This window comes from Pan paniscus, chromosome 12, assembly GCF_029289425.2.
Source record: "Pan paniscus chromosome 12, NHGRI_mPanPan1-v2.0_pri, whole genome shotgun sequence".
In the NCBI taxonomy this organism is placed as follows: domain Eukaryota; kingdom Metazoa; phylum Chordata; class Mammalia; order Primates; family Hominidae; genus Pan; species Pan paniscus.
The window spans coordinates 24896249-24912022 of record NC_073261.2 but is presented as its reverse complement, the minus strand read 5'-3'; the positions used below and the strand labels follow the sequence as shown (position 1 = coordinate 24912022).

Sequence of the window (15774 nt, the reverse complement as noted above, 5' to 3'; positions counted from 1 at the left end):
CTTAAATGGCGGAACTCTTTAGAAGCAAGAACCTTAGGTCTTCTTGCTTCTAAAATGGAAAATCGTGATGGAAAAAAGAGCTCCCACAGTATATTAAGCATGTGTGTGGTACAAACATTGAGCAAGAGGAGTTGATTGAAGGTCACCAGCTTGGACATCACTGATTCCAAGGTCATCTGATAAGATCTCCTGTTTGTTCAGACCCATCCCTGGCATTCTATCTAGCAGTGCCATAGCTGAAATTAGAAAAATGAAGATGAAAGCAACTGACTGTGACAATCTGCTGTGTACACAATCTAAGTGTATTTTTCTTTCTTTTCTCTTTTCCTCCTGGGGTCTCCAGTTTACCGTGGTTTCTGGGCAGTCCTGATGCTCCTGGGGGTAGTTGCTGTAGTCATCGCAAGCTTTTTGATCATCTGTGCAGCCCCCTTCGCCAGCCATTTTCTCTACAAAGCTGGGGGAGGCTCATATATTGCTGCAGGTACGTACAGTGCAATGGGTATGACTTTCAGCCACGGTTTTTCTTCATGTCTTTCTATTTTTCATTTCTATATTCAGGCGTCAGCCTTCTAGTAACAGTAACACAATAATATTTGTATACAATACTTCTTGAACACTAACTAATAATATTTGTATACAATACTTCTTGAACACTAACTGTGTGTCGGACACTTTTCAGGGACTTTCCCTTTTCCACAATGTTAAATGTGGAAAATGTGCTGACACATTTAACCATCATGATAGTCTCTGCTCACTGTAAGACCATTATTATAAAGAGGAGAACACTGAGGCTTAGAGGAGAAAACTCTGTCACTGACTCACTCCAAGGTGTGTAAGAGACTGTTAACCTCTTACCCTATTAATTTTCTGTCTGTAAATGGGGATCATAACATAAGTCTCTGTAACATATCAGCATATGATATGGGTAGACATTTTCTGAGCTCTTCAAAGATAGCCCTGTGATGATATTTATGATAAGTATACACTCATGATTTATCATAGGTACAAAAATATTTTTCTACATCACTACCATTCGTTTTCTTAATTGTTTGTTGATGCCAGGTGTGGTGGCTCACACCTGTAGTCCCAGCACTTTGGGAGGCTAAGGTGGGTGCATCACTTGAAGTCAGGAGTTTGAGAACAGCCTGGCCAACATGGTGAAACCCTGTTTCTACTAAAAATACAAAAAATTAGCCAGGTGTGGTGGCATGTGCCTGTAATCCCAGCTACTCAGGAGGCTGAGGCAGGAGAATCACTTGAACTCGGGAGGCGGAGGTTGCACTGAGCGAGATTGTGCCACTGTACTTCAGCCTGGATGACAGAGCGAGACTTTGTCTAAAAAACAAAAAAAATTAATTAATTGTGATCCATATGAATTATCTGAATATATTATTTTCTGTGTGAAGCTTGCATTTATTTTAGTTAGGTTTCTAACTAATTTAATTTCTGCTAAAATGATCACACTACAAATAGAAAAGTAATTGAAGAGGTGAGTCTTGTGAATTTTAAGCCCTTTTCATTTAATTAGGAAGTAAAAGCCAGACTATTAACTTGGAAACATAAGCACAGGCTATTAATTGTAAAGATAATTCTAGAAAACTAGCCAAACTTCAGTATGACTGAGACCAAACTGTACATACTGTGCTGTATTGTAACATCAAACCAGAGTGACAGACTGCTCCTAGGTGACACTGTAGTGACAGTTGAAGGAAAGGAACAGAATGGAGAAGGTTATTGTCCTTCTAATCATTGGAAAGATGGCTTGTGATGCTGCCCAGTGTCATTTCATCAGTGCTCAGGTAACACAGTACTTTCTGCATAAGATTGTGCTTAATTCTGCAGATGGAATAAAAATAATAATCAGATCTAGATCCTGTATTTTGTAGGGGCCAAGAGGAACAGAAGGTTCCCTGAAAAATCCACTTGCAAAAGGCAGATTAATTGAAGAAAAGGCGTACATATAATTTAATGTGTATACCTGGGAGCTTTCAGATTGAAGACCCAAAAAGATATGGGCAAATTGTCCATTTTTATGCTTAGGTTCAACAAAGGATGGGCAGCTGTGTAGAAATATGATTGGACAAAAAGGGTAGGATCTAATGGTCATAGACTAAGTGGGGAACCCAGCGAGGCCTGTCCGTTTAGCTTCTTCATGGCCTCACTGAGCAGCACACCTTCCTTCTGGGTGTGGGGCAGGACCCTCTCTGGAATTGGCAAACAAGGTAGGTCAGGTCAATTCCTTTGTCCTTTGTGGCCAATTTTTACACAGAAAGGTGGAGGGAGAGTTAGAGTAATATGTTCAGGTTTCATGGCTGGCTTTGGGGAAAGGAGTTCTGGTTTCTATGATTCACCTTTGTGGAGAGGGGACCTTTGTGGTTTCTAAGGCCAGCCTCGGGAGAGAACAGGACTGGGAGGCAGGAGGGCAGGAGAAGGTCAGAGAAAAACTTTTGCTCCTGAGGCTGCTGCTGGGGCTTCATTTTGGGGTTTTGTTTCCTGAGCCCCAACAGTTTAAAGAGCTAAAAAAAAAAACCTCAATCTGAGAAGAACCCTGTTAAACCATTCTTTCTTTTGTCTTTTATTTGAACTGTTTTCTTTCACTGGATTTAGCCATTAGAGCTCTTCATTATAAAAGCCTTTTGTACTGAGATGTAATCAACATATAACCTACCATTTTGATGTGTATAATTCAGAGTAGGGTTTTAGTACATTCACAGAGCTGTGCAAGAATCACCACTCTCTGACTTCAGAATATCTTTATTACTCCACAGAGAAACCTTGTTTTCTACTCTCCTTCTCTCCTGACCAGCTCTAAGAAACCTCTAATCTACTTTCTGTCTGTATGGGTTTGCCTATTCTGAATATTTCCTATGAATGAAATCACACGATATGTGGACTTTTGTGTCTGGCTTTTTTCACTTAGATCTGATAAATTATCATCCCTCTGCTTGAATTCATAATTCCATAGGACCAAATCCCATATCCTTATATCCCTTAAAACTGAACATCTTCTTGGCCAAAAAAATTTTTCTCACCCAAACGACACTTTATCCTTTCCCTTTTCAAAGTTCCAGTAAGGGTACGCATTTTTCTATGGTCTTCCCAGAAATAACAGTGCTCTGTTTACATGTACAAATATTTGTTTCTTCTTTTTCCTTGCTTTTTTTTTTTTGTAACCACAGTTTTTCAATAGAGGGAACATGTAATCACCATAGTTTAGTGATAATGTATTATGGGCAGCATGATCGTTTTAAACTCAGAACTGCTTTGATCCTGGTTTTCGTTCTGGTTTTGGACAGTTGTGTGTGTGTGTGTGTGTGTGTGTGTGTGTGTGTGTGTGTGTGTGTTTAGTAGCTTTGAAAAAAATTGTTGGTCTTTTTCCATGTTGCAATTTGTGCAAAAAGCAATATATGTGAAGAATTATGTTTGGCTGAGAACTGTGTAGGAGGATAAAGCATTTAATGTACTCATATATCCATACACCTGTAACTGGTGGATTTTTTCTTTTTGTTTTTATTGTGATTTTTAATTGACACAATAATTATACATGTCAGTTTTTTTAAATGAACCTTGTGTTGCTTATGGTAAAGGGCCAAGTGTTTCCTTGCTCAGGACTTCATGCAAAAGCCCCGAGAAGTTCTGAGGTGTCCAAGGTGTTCCCATTTTCAAAGCCATGAAACTAGGTGATTCAGAGGACACTTACTTTACATTTGACTTTTATTATAATTTCCTTCGTGGCACTGTTGCGGGAATCAGGAGGACCAGAGAGACCTCAGGGTAAAGCAGGAGGATTTTATGGAGTGCACTCAGACCCAGTGGATTAACATCCTGAGACTGGGCCCAGAACAAAGACAGCTCTTGAACTTTATACACACTTCAAAAAGGGGGTGGGCTAGCTTGAAGCAGGCTTTCAGTGGCATGAAAGCAAAGAAACAGAGGCAGAACAAAGACAGTTAATCAAATTGTGGTAGGTATGTAACTCAGGATTACATATGACCGTTGCTATGCAGCCCAGATGGCTGTTATCTGGGTTTGCTCTAGTGTCTAGCACGGGCTTATCTCATAACCATTGCTATGGTGCCCAGACAGCTGTAGTTCAGGCCTGCTCAGGCTTCTCATGACCTTCATTGTGCCGCTTAGATAAAACAAAATACTTGAAGTTACTAGTTACAGAGAACAGGAAGCTATAAACTCATACTAAAAAGGGAAAGGAAAATTTGTTTTTCTTCTCCCTTTGCTGAGGGAGTTCTCCAGAGTACATTCCTTTGTGTCCTAGCTTCTTAGATAGTGTTTACAAGGCTTTTCCTGGGTCTGGGCTATGCCTGTTGCTGCCTCTGGGATAAGTCAGCCTAATACAGGAAAGCTTATTTCTTTTTCTACTTAATTTTATTTTTCTTTCTTTAATTTCCACCTCAGCACAACTCTGCATTGTTTGTGTATGACCGTTTGTTTACCAAGAGCAGGGAGAGCTACCCTGTTGCGTGGGATGGAATGTGACTGGTCACTCGCTCCTGAGGCTCCCATGCCAACCCTGGGCCAGCATATTGAGCTCTGCCCACAACTAGGAGCAGGTGCAGCCTGGGCTCAGGCTTGCAGTGGCTGCTTTATCGATGCCACAAACAGAATTGGACGCTGTCTGTATTTTTGGGCAGATGGTGTTAGGGAAGGGCAGAGCTAAATTTTCTATGACCATTGCTGGGTATGTGCACATAGGAAGACTCTTTGGCATCAGAAGCACTGTGTTTAGACATTCCGTGCATGGCAGAGGGATGCTGATATCAGGCTGTGGGGTAGGAGGGGTGGGGCCCATGGTGTTCCCTTTGCTGGGTCAACAGGCTCAGAGCAAGGCTCAGAAGGCTTGGAAGGTGGATATTGCTTCTCCCTACACTTAGGCAGAGACTTCCTCAGGCAGGCCAGGCCACCTGTTTCCAGGAGAGTCAGTTCTGGGCAAAGTGTAGTCATCGTCAGGACATTGACCCTCAGCCTGTGTTTCAGCAAGTGATCACACACCTCTGCAGGACCTAAACTGCTGCTGTTTGTTTTAACGTGGACTCACAGAGAACTCTTAGATACACAGGGGTTGTCACGCATCTCCTCCTGCCCCGTGGCATTGGATGTGATAGGAAAGACGCAGGAAGTGTTAGGATGGGTAGGCATGGCATTCTAAACATTGGCTTATATGAAGAAAATTACTGTAGAGCTGAATAGTCATAATCCCTGGGCAAAGCAACATCAACACAGCAATTTCTGTACGTGAGCAGGACATCTGCGAGTGTGAAATGAGTAAGGATGTGGCCTGGACACTCAGGACACTGGCATTGGGAGATCAGCCATAAAATTTGATATCTTACCAGCACATCAAGCTAGAAACATTTTTCTGCCATAATTGAAGTAGCCTTTTCTTAAATGGCAAACTGGGATGTATGTGGAATTTTGCTGCAGAAAGTAGAAACAGAGTGTTTCTGGGTGGAGGACACTGCAGAGCTCTGAACCTTGGACTAAGTCCCTTGTTAGACTCACAGGCTGGTGAGACTACCTAGACGTCTTGAGAGTAGAAGGATTCAAGCAGCCCCTATTCCAGGTCCAGGATGTGCTCATGGAAGCAAAGGGTATCTTTGCAGTGTAGCTTAGTCCCTTGAAACACCACAGAGGCCAAGTTGAGTCTTGTTTCCTGCATGTGCCTGCTTGCTCTGCCCCATTCCGCGAGCACAGGGTGAGCTCTTTGCCCCAGACAGCTCACAAGTTATTGCCTCTCACCAGGGATATGAGCAGGGCTGATTGGGATGAATTGTGTGAATCCTCTGCCATGTGCAGCAAAATGCCTGAAGCACAGCCGTCTGCAGCTCACCCGTCCTTCCCTGCTCTGGAGGCAGTGCTTTCTATAAGTGTAGGGATGGAAACACTTAATCTAGTGTAGGAAAGGTTAGTAGATATAAAGGGAATAGGAAGTTCCCATCTCTAGCAGGTTAGACTGACTTAAAAGGAAGTGGGATTTGTGGTTTGGTTTCCTTTTTTGTTTTCAAAAGATCAAAAGAAATGGCAATAGCCCATCAGTAAACCCCATTTATTTGCAACTGAGATAAGAGAGATATGATGGATACATAATACATAATTCAGGATTTTTTTCTCCTTAATACTAGAAAAAACAGCTCGCAGAAACCAAGCAACATAGTTCAGGTGCTCATTTTCCTTTGGCTGAGACTGAACATGTTGCTCGCAGAGGCTCCTCATGTTTTCCTCCAGGTAAAGGAGGATGTGGCGGCTGTCAGAGCAGAAGAGTGTGTGGGGCAAGTCAAGAGCAGGACGGCTTAGGAAGAACTGCCGACAGCCTGGAGGCAGGCTGTCTACACTTGCAGGCACACGCAGCCCTGCCGTCTACACCTGCAGGCACACGCAGCCCTGCCATCCACACCTGCAGGCACACACAGCCCTGCCATCCACACCTGCAGGCACATGCAGCTCTGCCGTCTACACCTGCAGGCACACGCAGCCCTGGCATCCACATCTGCATGCACACGCAGCCCTGCTGTCTCTATGTCTATCCTGTGAGAGATCTGGGCTATAAATAGCTGCACACTGTGGACAAGCGCAGGGAACTCCCTGGCAGGGGCTGGCCAAGGTGTGGCTACAGTGGCTTTTCTTTTTTTCTTTTTTTTCCTTCACATTTTAGTTTCTTTTTTTATTATCTTATTTTTTAAAACAATTTTTCCATAGGTTATTGGGGTACTGGTGGTGTTTGGTTACATGAGTAAATTCTTTAGCAGTGATTTGTGAGATTTTGGCACACCCATCACCCAAGCAGTATACACTGCACTCTATTTGTAGTCTTTTATCCCTTGCCCCCTTCTACCCTTCCCCCCAAGTCCCCAAAGTCCATTGTATCATTCTTATGCCTTTGCGTCCTCATAGCTTAGCTTGCATATATCAGTGAAAACGTACAATGTTTGGTTTTCCATTCCTGAGTTACACCTAGAATAATAGTCTCCAACCTCATCCAGGTTGCTGTGAATGCCTTTAATTCATTCTTTTTAATGGCTGAGTAGTATTCCATTGTATATATGTACCACAGTTTCTTTATCCACTTGTTGGTTGATGGGCATTTGGGTTGGATCCACTACAGTGGTTTTTTTAAAGCTTCTCTGACCTTCCCTGGTATGTGACAAGTAGGCTTTCAGGAGAAAACCAAAAGCATAGCTTCCCAATAGGAAACCGAATATTTTACCTGAGTTCAGACTTAACATATTAAGAGCTCTGGTGTGTGGGAGGTTGGTGGTGGAAAAAAAAAGTAGTTAATATAAACTATTTGTTACTGATATGCCAGTCAGATGCATCTCTTGTACTAGAATTAGTGTCTTCAGTTTTGATGATCAAAAGACCCAGGTACACTAGATCTGCCTTCTAAACAGCATAGACTAGTTACACTCATATTTCTAAAAGTACCTGCTTTGTAGACTCGCTTTGTGCCTTCCATTGTCACAGTTGGGATTTGTCTAAAAAATCACTGTCATCCAGACACTGATCCTGTTATAATGTGGGAACACCTTCCTTCGAATTTTAATGTGGATTTTCCAACGTCCTTGGTCTGACATTTTCCATAAATGTCAAATGCCAGCATTAGTCAGCCTTGCTTAATATTATATAGAAAAGAGATGTGACGGCTTTTATTTACAAAAATATTTTAAATGTGATTACTTTTCTTTCTCTGATTCTTCCTTGCAAGCTTATTTTCCCCGCATTGCTCTTCAGTGGAAATGTGTCTAACTGGTTGTTAGAATCCATTTTAAAATGGGGCACCAATATGGGAGAAAATGAGGAAATCAAATCCCAAAGCCTGCTCCTTGAGTCTGGAACATCTTAGTTGGGTGAAGGCTGTGAGTGGGAATGAGAATGTGAAGAGAGGAGACACAGAGCCATTTCTTTGGAGAGAGCCATTGCTTTCCTGTAAGTGTCCACCCAACCTGACGGACCTTGTTGTCCACTCAACCTCCAACCTTGTTGGAGACATTCTGGTTCACAGTCTAACACCTGCCCAGATAAATCACCATCTCAGGAATACCTTTGGTGGAGCTTTTGTGAACAACCTTAAACTTCAAACTTGAATAAATGCTTCCCCACACTCCTATCATTCCTTCAAAAAAAAAAATGTGCTGTTCTTCTAAGAAGTAAAGTGACAGGCCTGGCAAACAAATGTTTTTACTCATATGACATACTATAATGAGGCATCATTAATCTTTATCCTGAAAGACAGTTTTCAGATGTGCAAAGTGAGAAGATTATTTCTCTGAACCGAGTGTGGTGGTGGTGCCTGCAGTCCCAGCTACTCGGGTGGCTGATGCAAGAGGATTGCTTGAGTCCAGGAGTTGGAGGCTGCAGTGAGCTGTGACCGCACCACTGTACTCCAGCCTGGCAGAGCGAGACCCTGTCTCTAAAAAAACAAAAAAACCCATACTGTCTCTGGTCTGGAATTAGGTTTTGTCACAGTGGAAAGGCAGACTGAATTTCCATAAGCTTTATTCTCCTTTTTCAAAATATGTGTCTCGTTACTATCTACTATTTACTCAGTACTAAGGGATTTAATTTCTTTGCAAATATTTCCTTTCATTGAAAACCATCCTATCCCCCAAATAGTCACTTTGCTCAGAACTAACTAGTAGTGAGTGGCCAAAAGATATTGTATTGGTTTTTTCACTAAGTTTTATAATTTTTTTTTTTCTGAACCATTTGTTTTCTTTACATTTTCATGTATGGAAAGAGAAGCCTAATGTGCTTGACCTAGGCTAACGGTCTGTCCTAGAAAGAATTTTTACTTCCTAGAAGTAAAGGGCTGATGGGCAGGGGAAGGCGGTTGGCTTGACTGGACACTCAAAGAAGAAATTGTCCTCAATACGAACGAGCTTGAGCCTGGATTCACCTTCTGTTCTTGGCAAAACGTTTTGTCATGGGACTGTGGGGTGACTGGTGCCACCTCGTGGAGAGTTCCAGAAAGACACTGGGAGATGCATTGGAGGTCATCATTCCCTTACTCCTCTGAAATCTCAGGACTGGAAGACACCACAGCGAGTTTATTCTTTTGCCTCTTGGCCTGTCCTGAAATAGCCCAGTCACATGAGAATCTCTGATGCTTTAGAAGATTTCAGAGAGTAACATTTGCTAACCATTAGCAGGAGCTTGTGCCAAAGCTTAATAATAATAATAATAACAAAATTAGCCCATGCTTATTAGTTGTTTGTCATGTTCCAGGCACTGTTTTCAGGACTTTTCCTCTGTTCGGTCCTCATGACTACTTTCTGAGGTAGGCACTTGGATCCTCTCTATTTTACCAATGAAAAAACTGAGACAGAGCAGTACGAAAGTTGCTCAGGGTTACTCAATAAAGTGTAAAGTGTGAAACTTTGAGGCAGGATTTGAACCGGGGCAGTCAGAATCCAGGGGTGTGCCCTCAATCACATCCTACTTCCTGAAACTCAATTCTTATGAATAAATATTTCCTTGGCATTAGATGAAATTCTCATTTTCAAATTAAACCCCTAATTACTTGTAGAAATAGGTAAACCCCCATGATCATTCTTTGTTAATGATTGTTACTCAGTAGAATACAGAGCACTGGGTATGTAGGATGTTTAATGATAAAAATTGTTATGACAATCTAAGAAAGTTATAAATGCTTGAGAAACCCAATCAGCATTTTATATATGTTGTTGACTAAATCAAACTATGAGTCTAGAAAATGAAAGGGAAGAGGGAATTAATGTATTTGGAAAGCAGAATGATGAAGTGTGTGCAGCAATGAGTGTTTGGAAATCAGAAAAGTGTAATCATGATATTGTAACAGCAGAAAGAATTAAGGCTGTGTCAGAAAATTGGAGAAAAAATGGAAAACAAGTCTGAGAAAATGAAGAATGGAGATAAAGAATGTGGACGATTATGCATTAGTTGTTCTGTAATCTGAAGCATAATTTTATGGGAAAACAATAGCATACTAATGTAAAGAAGAGCAAACTAATTTTTCAAAAACACAATTTTAAATCATTTAAAATAACTTCTAGCTTTTCTCAGAAAGATTGTCTAAATATTTTGATGAATGCAATAATATTTATGAGACTACTTTGAAAGTACATTACAATATTATGACAAATATTACTCTTTAGCAAATGTGGAAGTGGCAAATTTCCCTTTTCCCAGATATAATATGGAGAAAGTTAAGAGTACATGTTGGACTCTGGAATGCACCTGTGATAGCTGGTCACGCTGCACTAATCCTCATATTTCGTCGTTTAGCAAGACATAGAGGACTTCACTGAAGTAGAGAAAGCCCTCAGACACTGCGATTTCTAAGGTTCCTCGTTGTTAAAATTAATACATATGAAAACAAGTTTGCAAATATTGTAGCATTTTTAGTGTTTATATTTAATATATTAACTCTCTATGCTTTTACAATTCATACATAAATGAATGACCCTATATACAACATGATTTGTAGATATCATGCAAAGGCTAATTGGGAGTCTTTTATGAATGCAGGGCTAAAGTCAAATCATCCTAATGGACCCCGGCAGCATTCGTAGCATGAGGGAGCATTGAGATTCCATCCTAAGAGGTTAATCAGCTGCCTGTTCTCACACAGCCAGCTTCTTAAGAGTCTAGCTCTTTCTCCTTGGTTGTAATTTTTGACCCCCTAAATTAAAGCTTAGAGATGCTCCTTAAATATTGCAGAGGCAAGTCTTTTTCCAAAGGAGTTCCAGAAATAATGCTATAAGGATGGGTTGTGTTCTAGGTGGCTGAACGATGAAAGCTGAATGAGCCATTCAGCTTTCCAATCTCCTACAATAATTGAGCGCTATGGAATAATTGTTAAAAGTTTTGCTGAGGAATTAATGTTTGAGGAAGACAGTTAAGGCAGTGTTTTATTAAGAACCATGTTCTCAGTTGGATTTAGCAGGGCTGCTTGTGGGTGGGGAAAAGGGAGGAAGCTTCAGCAGGTGCACTTCAGGTGCTTGCCATAGCATCGATAAGTTCCAGTGCCATTTTATCAGTTTTGCCTAAGATTGTGCTCCATATAAAAATTTCATTACCATATTTTTCTAAAATCATTTGTCTAAGAAAATGTTATCCATTATTTCAAAATTTCATGTCTGAGTTAGAACATCACAAAACGGTATATTCCCAGTAGTTTCATTCATAATAGTTAGAACAACCCAAATGTTTATCAGTGGATAAACAGATAAACAAATTTTGATATTCTCATGCGATGGAATAATGCTCAGCAATAAAAAGGAATGAACTGTGAACACATCTTGAGAGCATGAATGCATTCTCAGGCATTATGTTGAGTAAAAACATTCCCAAACAAAAGACTGTATACTGCTATGATTCCATTTATAATGACGTTCTAAGGACAAAACTGAGCTATAGTGATAGATGCTTTGGGTAGGAGAGTGAAGAGGCATAAAGAACCTCTTTGAGTGATGCATACATTCTATTTTTAATTGGTTGTGGCTACACTGATGTTTACATTTGTCAAAACCCATCAAATCTTACACTTGAAATCTGTACATTTTACCTTATGTAAAGTATATGTCAATTAAAAGAATGAGAAAGAGGAACAATAAACCTGGAATATTTTTACCCATTAGGAAAACCTTCAGACTATGGCAGTTTAATATCATATCTTCAAACTTTAGGTATGGGCTGATTTAAGAAATGTTTATATAAAGATGTTTTATGTATTTTCTGCAAGAGCCTTTTGTAGGGGTATGGTCAGTCATGGTATTCAGTGTCCCTGGGCAGATCTGCAGAAGGCATTCCCAGTATCTCCCTTGAAGAACTGCTTCGTTTCTTCTTCAAAAATTACAGTAAATGCATAGCTTATCAAATTTCTTTTTTGTTCTTTCTTCTGGACACGTCTGCTCTAAATTCACCGTTTCATGAATGCTGCTATCCTTAGCACACTTACCCAGGCCCCAGATTTTTTCTTTGATTCTGTACTTAGCACAAATGTGACCTGCTGCCTTCTAGGCAGCTCCACCTAGAAAAGTAACCTAGTCCCCCACTGCTTCCTGGAAACATTTTCCCTGTTGCAGAATGTTTGGGAATGTTTTCAGCTTAACCTGTGAGACTCTTGCTCTCAGGATTCAGTCTGAGTTATTCCACAGGCTCAACGTTTGACCTTGGTGGACAAATAAGTGACAGCAATCCTCATTTCCATCCTCTGTTGAAAATAGCCACAATGAGGAAGCCGATGCTATCATCCTTAACATTTTATGATGTTTACTTTCTAATTCTATGTAGATGCCCTGCTAAATATTGCACTACCTTTAGAATGTGTGCAGCCTTTACGTAGAAAAAGGACGATTTTTGTTTTCTGATTCTAGTTTACTTTTCACCTTAACTTCATAATGAGTGTTTTGACTGTGCAGTTCTGTGGCTTTTCTTATGCCCATGGAAAACTGAAATGAGTTGCCACTGCATTTGTGTGGAAGCATGACTAAAGGAGGCCATTGAATCATCTTGAATTTATGATTCTTCCCCAAGTAACCTATAACTGCTCATGACTCAAGTTGTGAAAGCCCATTTAAAGGCAGTCGAGTTACATCTAAGAAGTGAAAGATCAAGTCTGTCATTTTTAAATAATCCAAAACACTCTCTTTAAAAAAAAAATACATGTAAGAGTATATGTGCTTCTAGACAATAATAAAGCAGTTTGATACTTTGCCTAACTTTTTTAGGAAAAAAGTTTTCATTTCTTGGGCAAAATTTTTTTCTTCTATGGATTTGTTTTTAAATCTGGTTCTTACAGTATGGTGAAAAGATCTTTAGAATATGCCTCCATTTTTCATACTTGTGTTTGTGAAACAGTGAGGATATACAATTTTATGTCTCAGTTTTTGACTTGGTCTTGGGGGAATCTGTTTTGTTTCCATACTGTGATTGTTTCCATAGTGTTATCATCAGCAATTGCATTCCCAATGGCCATTTGTCACTAAATTTTACGTGCCCTTTGTTTCAGAAAGAGAAAACATGCTTTCCAAATTGAATTCACGGCATTTAAAGGGCAAAGTTTTTAATTTTGTAAGAGAACCCATGCAAAATTATAAGTTTCAATCATCGTTTCGCATACTGCCAATAACAAGAGATCCAACATGTTCTTGGTGTGACTCAATTATCTTTCTGCAGTTTCACTGTGGTCACAAATCTTCATGGGTTTGGGGCTGGGTTTTGATTCTGCCTCCAGTGAAATATTTTATATATTTTCTGGACTTCAAAAAATAGGTATTATAAAATTCAATTGGAAATAAATGTGTGCTTTCCAAATGTATGACCAAATTTAAATGTAATTTTATTTTAAAACAATTTACTATCTATATATTGCAGTGTTTTCTATTCTTACTAAAGTCACTGTGGCAAGTAGGTTTGTAACTCATTGTTATTCAAGCCAGTTATTGTTTATGTTTTTAAAAGTCCTGAGATACCAAAATATAGATGTTGTAAATCCTTTTACCTAATCAAAATACAGATGTTGTGAATCCTTTTACCTAAAGACTCCGTTCAAGTTTTTCTAACTATTCCATTAATGTCCTCTATAGCAAAAAAAAAAAAAAAAAAAAAAAAAATTCTAAATCATGCTTTGTATTTAGTTGTTGCTTGAGTCTCCATTAAACCAGAGTTAAGTCCATTTTTGTGCTTCATAACCTTGACACTTTTGAAAAAAGTACAGGCCTGTGATTTTTGTAGAAAGGTCTTGAATTTGAGTTTGATTTTTTTCTTTAATGATGGAGTTTAGGCTCTGTATTTTTGGCTCTAAGATCATAGCATTGATGCTGTGTGATTCTCACTGCATCCCCTCAGGTGATGTGTGATATCAATTTGTCATGTCACTGGTGATGTTAACTTTGATTACTTGAATAAGGTAATATTTGCTGGGTTTCTGTAGTATGAGGTTACTATTTTCTCCGTCAAAATTAATAAGCATTTTATTGGAAGAGATTTTGAACTTATGTAAATATACTCTGTTTCATTCAATTTTATCCACTGGATTTAGCATTCATTTTTATTTCTTCTCCGAATTATTTTTAAGTGATTGTCAAATGGTGATTTCTAATTCTGCCATCCCTCTACACTTATAAGTTAGTGTTCTGTTGTAAGGAAAAGCTTCCCTTCTCCCTATTCATTTATTCACTCATTTATTTATATCACTGTGAGTTCCTATTTTATTCAATGAGAAATAATGTACCACTATCATTATTCATTTTGTGATCAGATTGTCTCAGTTTAAGCTATGGGAGGCCCCATCAAGCTGGCTTCCAAAACACCCCTGTCATTCTTTGAACACATCTTTACTTTCTGGGGTAACAAGATTTTCCAGGTTCATCTTGTATTTTATGCCCCAGCCTGGATTCAACAATTTCTTTGAGAATCCCTGTTTCATGGTGTTTAGGCATCAAGATCTGGACACTTGGTATACTCTATGTGACTGGATGTTGGTGTGGCCAGATGCTCTCAAGAAAGAGAGCCACGAAATATATCTAGGTATATATACACATGTGTATTTTAAAACATGCACACACACATTTACTTCTATATTTATTTCTGTATTATCTATCTATCAATGAAAAACCATGAAGTCACACTGATATATCCAATTCTAATCAAATTCTAATCACTGTAGGGCTTATTTTAGCTTTCCTCCTTTTCAAATTTGTAACTATTTCCTGGCAGTCAGATACATGGCTCCCACTGGCCATTCACTTATTTGATCAGTCTACCTGAATACAGTGTCCTTCTGTTTCCTCTCTTGACCACATGTCTCATGCAGGCTGCCATGATTAATTCTTGCTTCCATATCCACTAAACCATTGGCCTTTGGTGTAAATTCCTTCTCATTGTCTGTCTCTCTCTCTCTCTCTTTGTCTACACATGTACACACCCACCCACCCACACACACACACACACACACACACACACACACACACACACTGGTTTACCCCATGGGTGAGATATAATCATAAACTGATCTGATACAAATTAAATGGACAGTATCTTCAATTAGTGAACAAGTTAAAGACTATAGTGATAGAAATGACTACTCTTCCTTCTTTTAAGATGGAATTTCTCTTCAAATAATGACAATATTTAAGTATAAGTTAATTCTTTCCTATTAAAAATCATCTACCTGATTACCTGCAATACATTTTCCTAATACTCAAAATTCAGTGATGGGTTTTTCAATTTTTGAAAAGATAAATTTAAGGCTACTAGTTTTTCACAAAGGCAATTTCCTTTTTCCATTAAAATATCTGAAAGCACAAGAGAGTCACATGATGCAAGGAAGATAAAAACCATATCAACAAATAATACAAAGTTTTGCAAGGTGTTTGCATAAGGCAAATGATATTATGCAAATGCCTAAGCCAAATCTTTACATCAACAGGCAACACTGTCTATATATTTGCTGGAAAATGTATTGAAATGCACAGAGTTGCTAGACAACACATGGAATTGCCATATTGTTGTCAAAATCTGAGGTACGGCGTTGTAAGGAGTTTGCTTGCAGGCTGTGGCTTTACTATTTCTCTGTGATTAGTTGTTTCTCAGTGGCTACATTGCTCTACTCTGTGAGCCAATATTTGCATTTACATTACAGACCACGGTGTGAAGGATGTTTCTTATTAGCGAAGCATCTATTTGATTCTTCATTGCTCTGTAGCTTGTGTCATGATTACAAGGAAGTTTAAACTCCAATACTGACACATCACAACATATTTATGAGCCCTTGTTCTT

The 15774-nt window shown here is 39.3% G+C and overlaps 1 protein-coding gene across 3 annotated transcripts in view; it reads left to right on the top strand.

Moving 5' to 3' along the window:
- TMEM182 (transmembrane protein 182) overlaps window positions 1–15774 on the top strand; it is a 79803-nt gene that overhangs the window by 60681 nt on the left and 3348 nt on the right. For all 3 annotated transcript variants that reach the window (XM_057301255.2, XM_034953651.3, XM_014343908.5), the window contains one exon: window positions 344–481. In XM_057301255.2, coding sequence (XP_057157238.1) covers window positions 344–481 — 138 coding nt within the window. The remainder of the gene's footprint in view (window positions 1–343; window positions 482–15774) is intronic.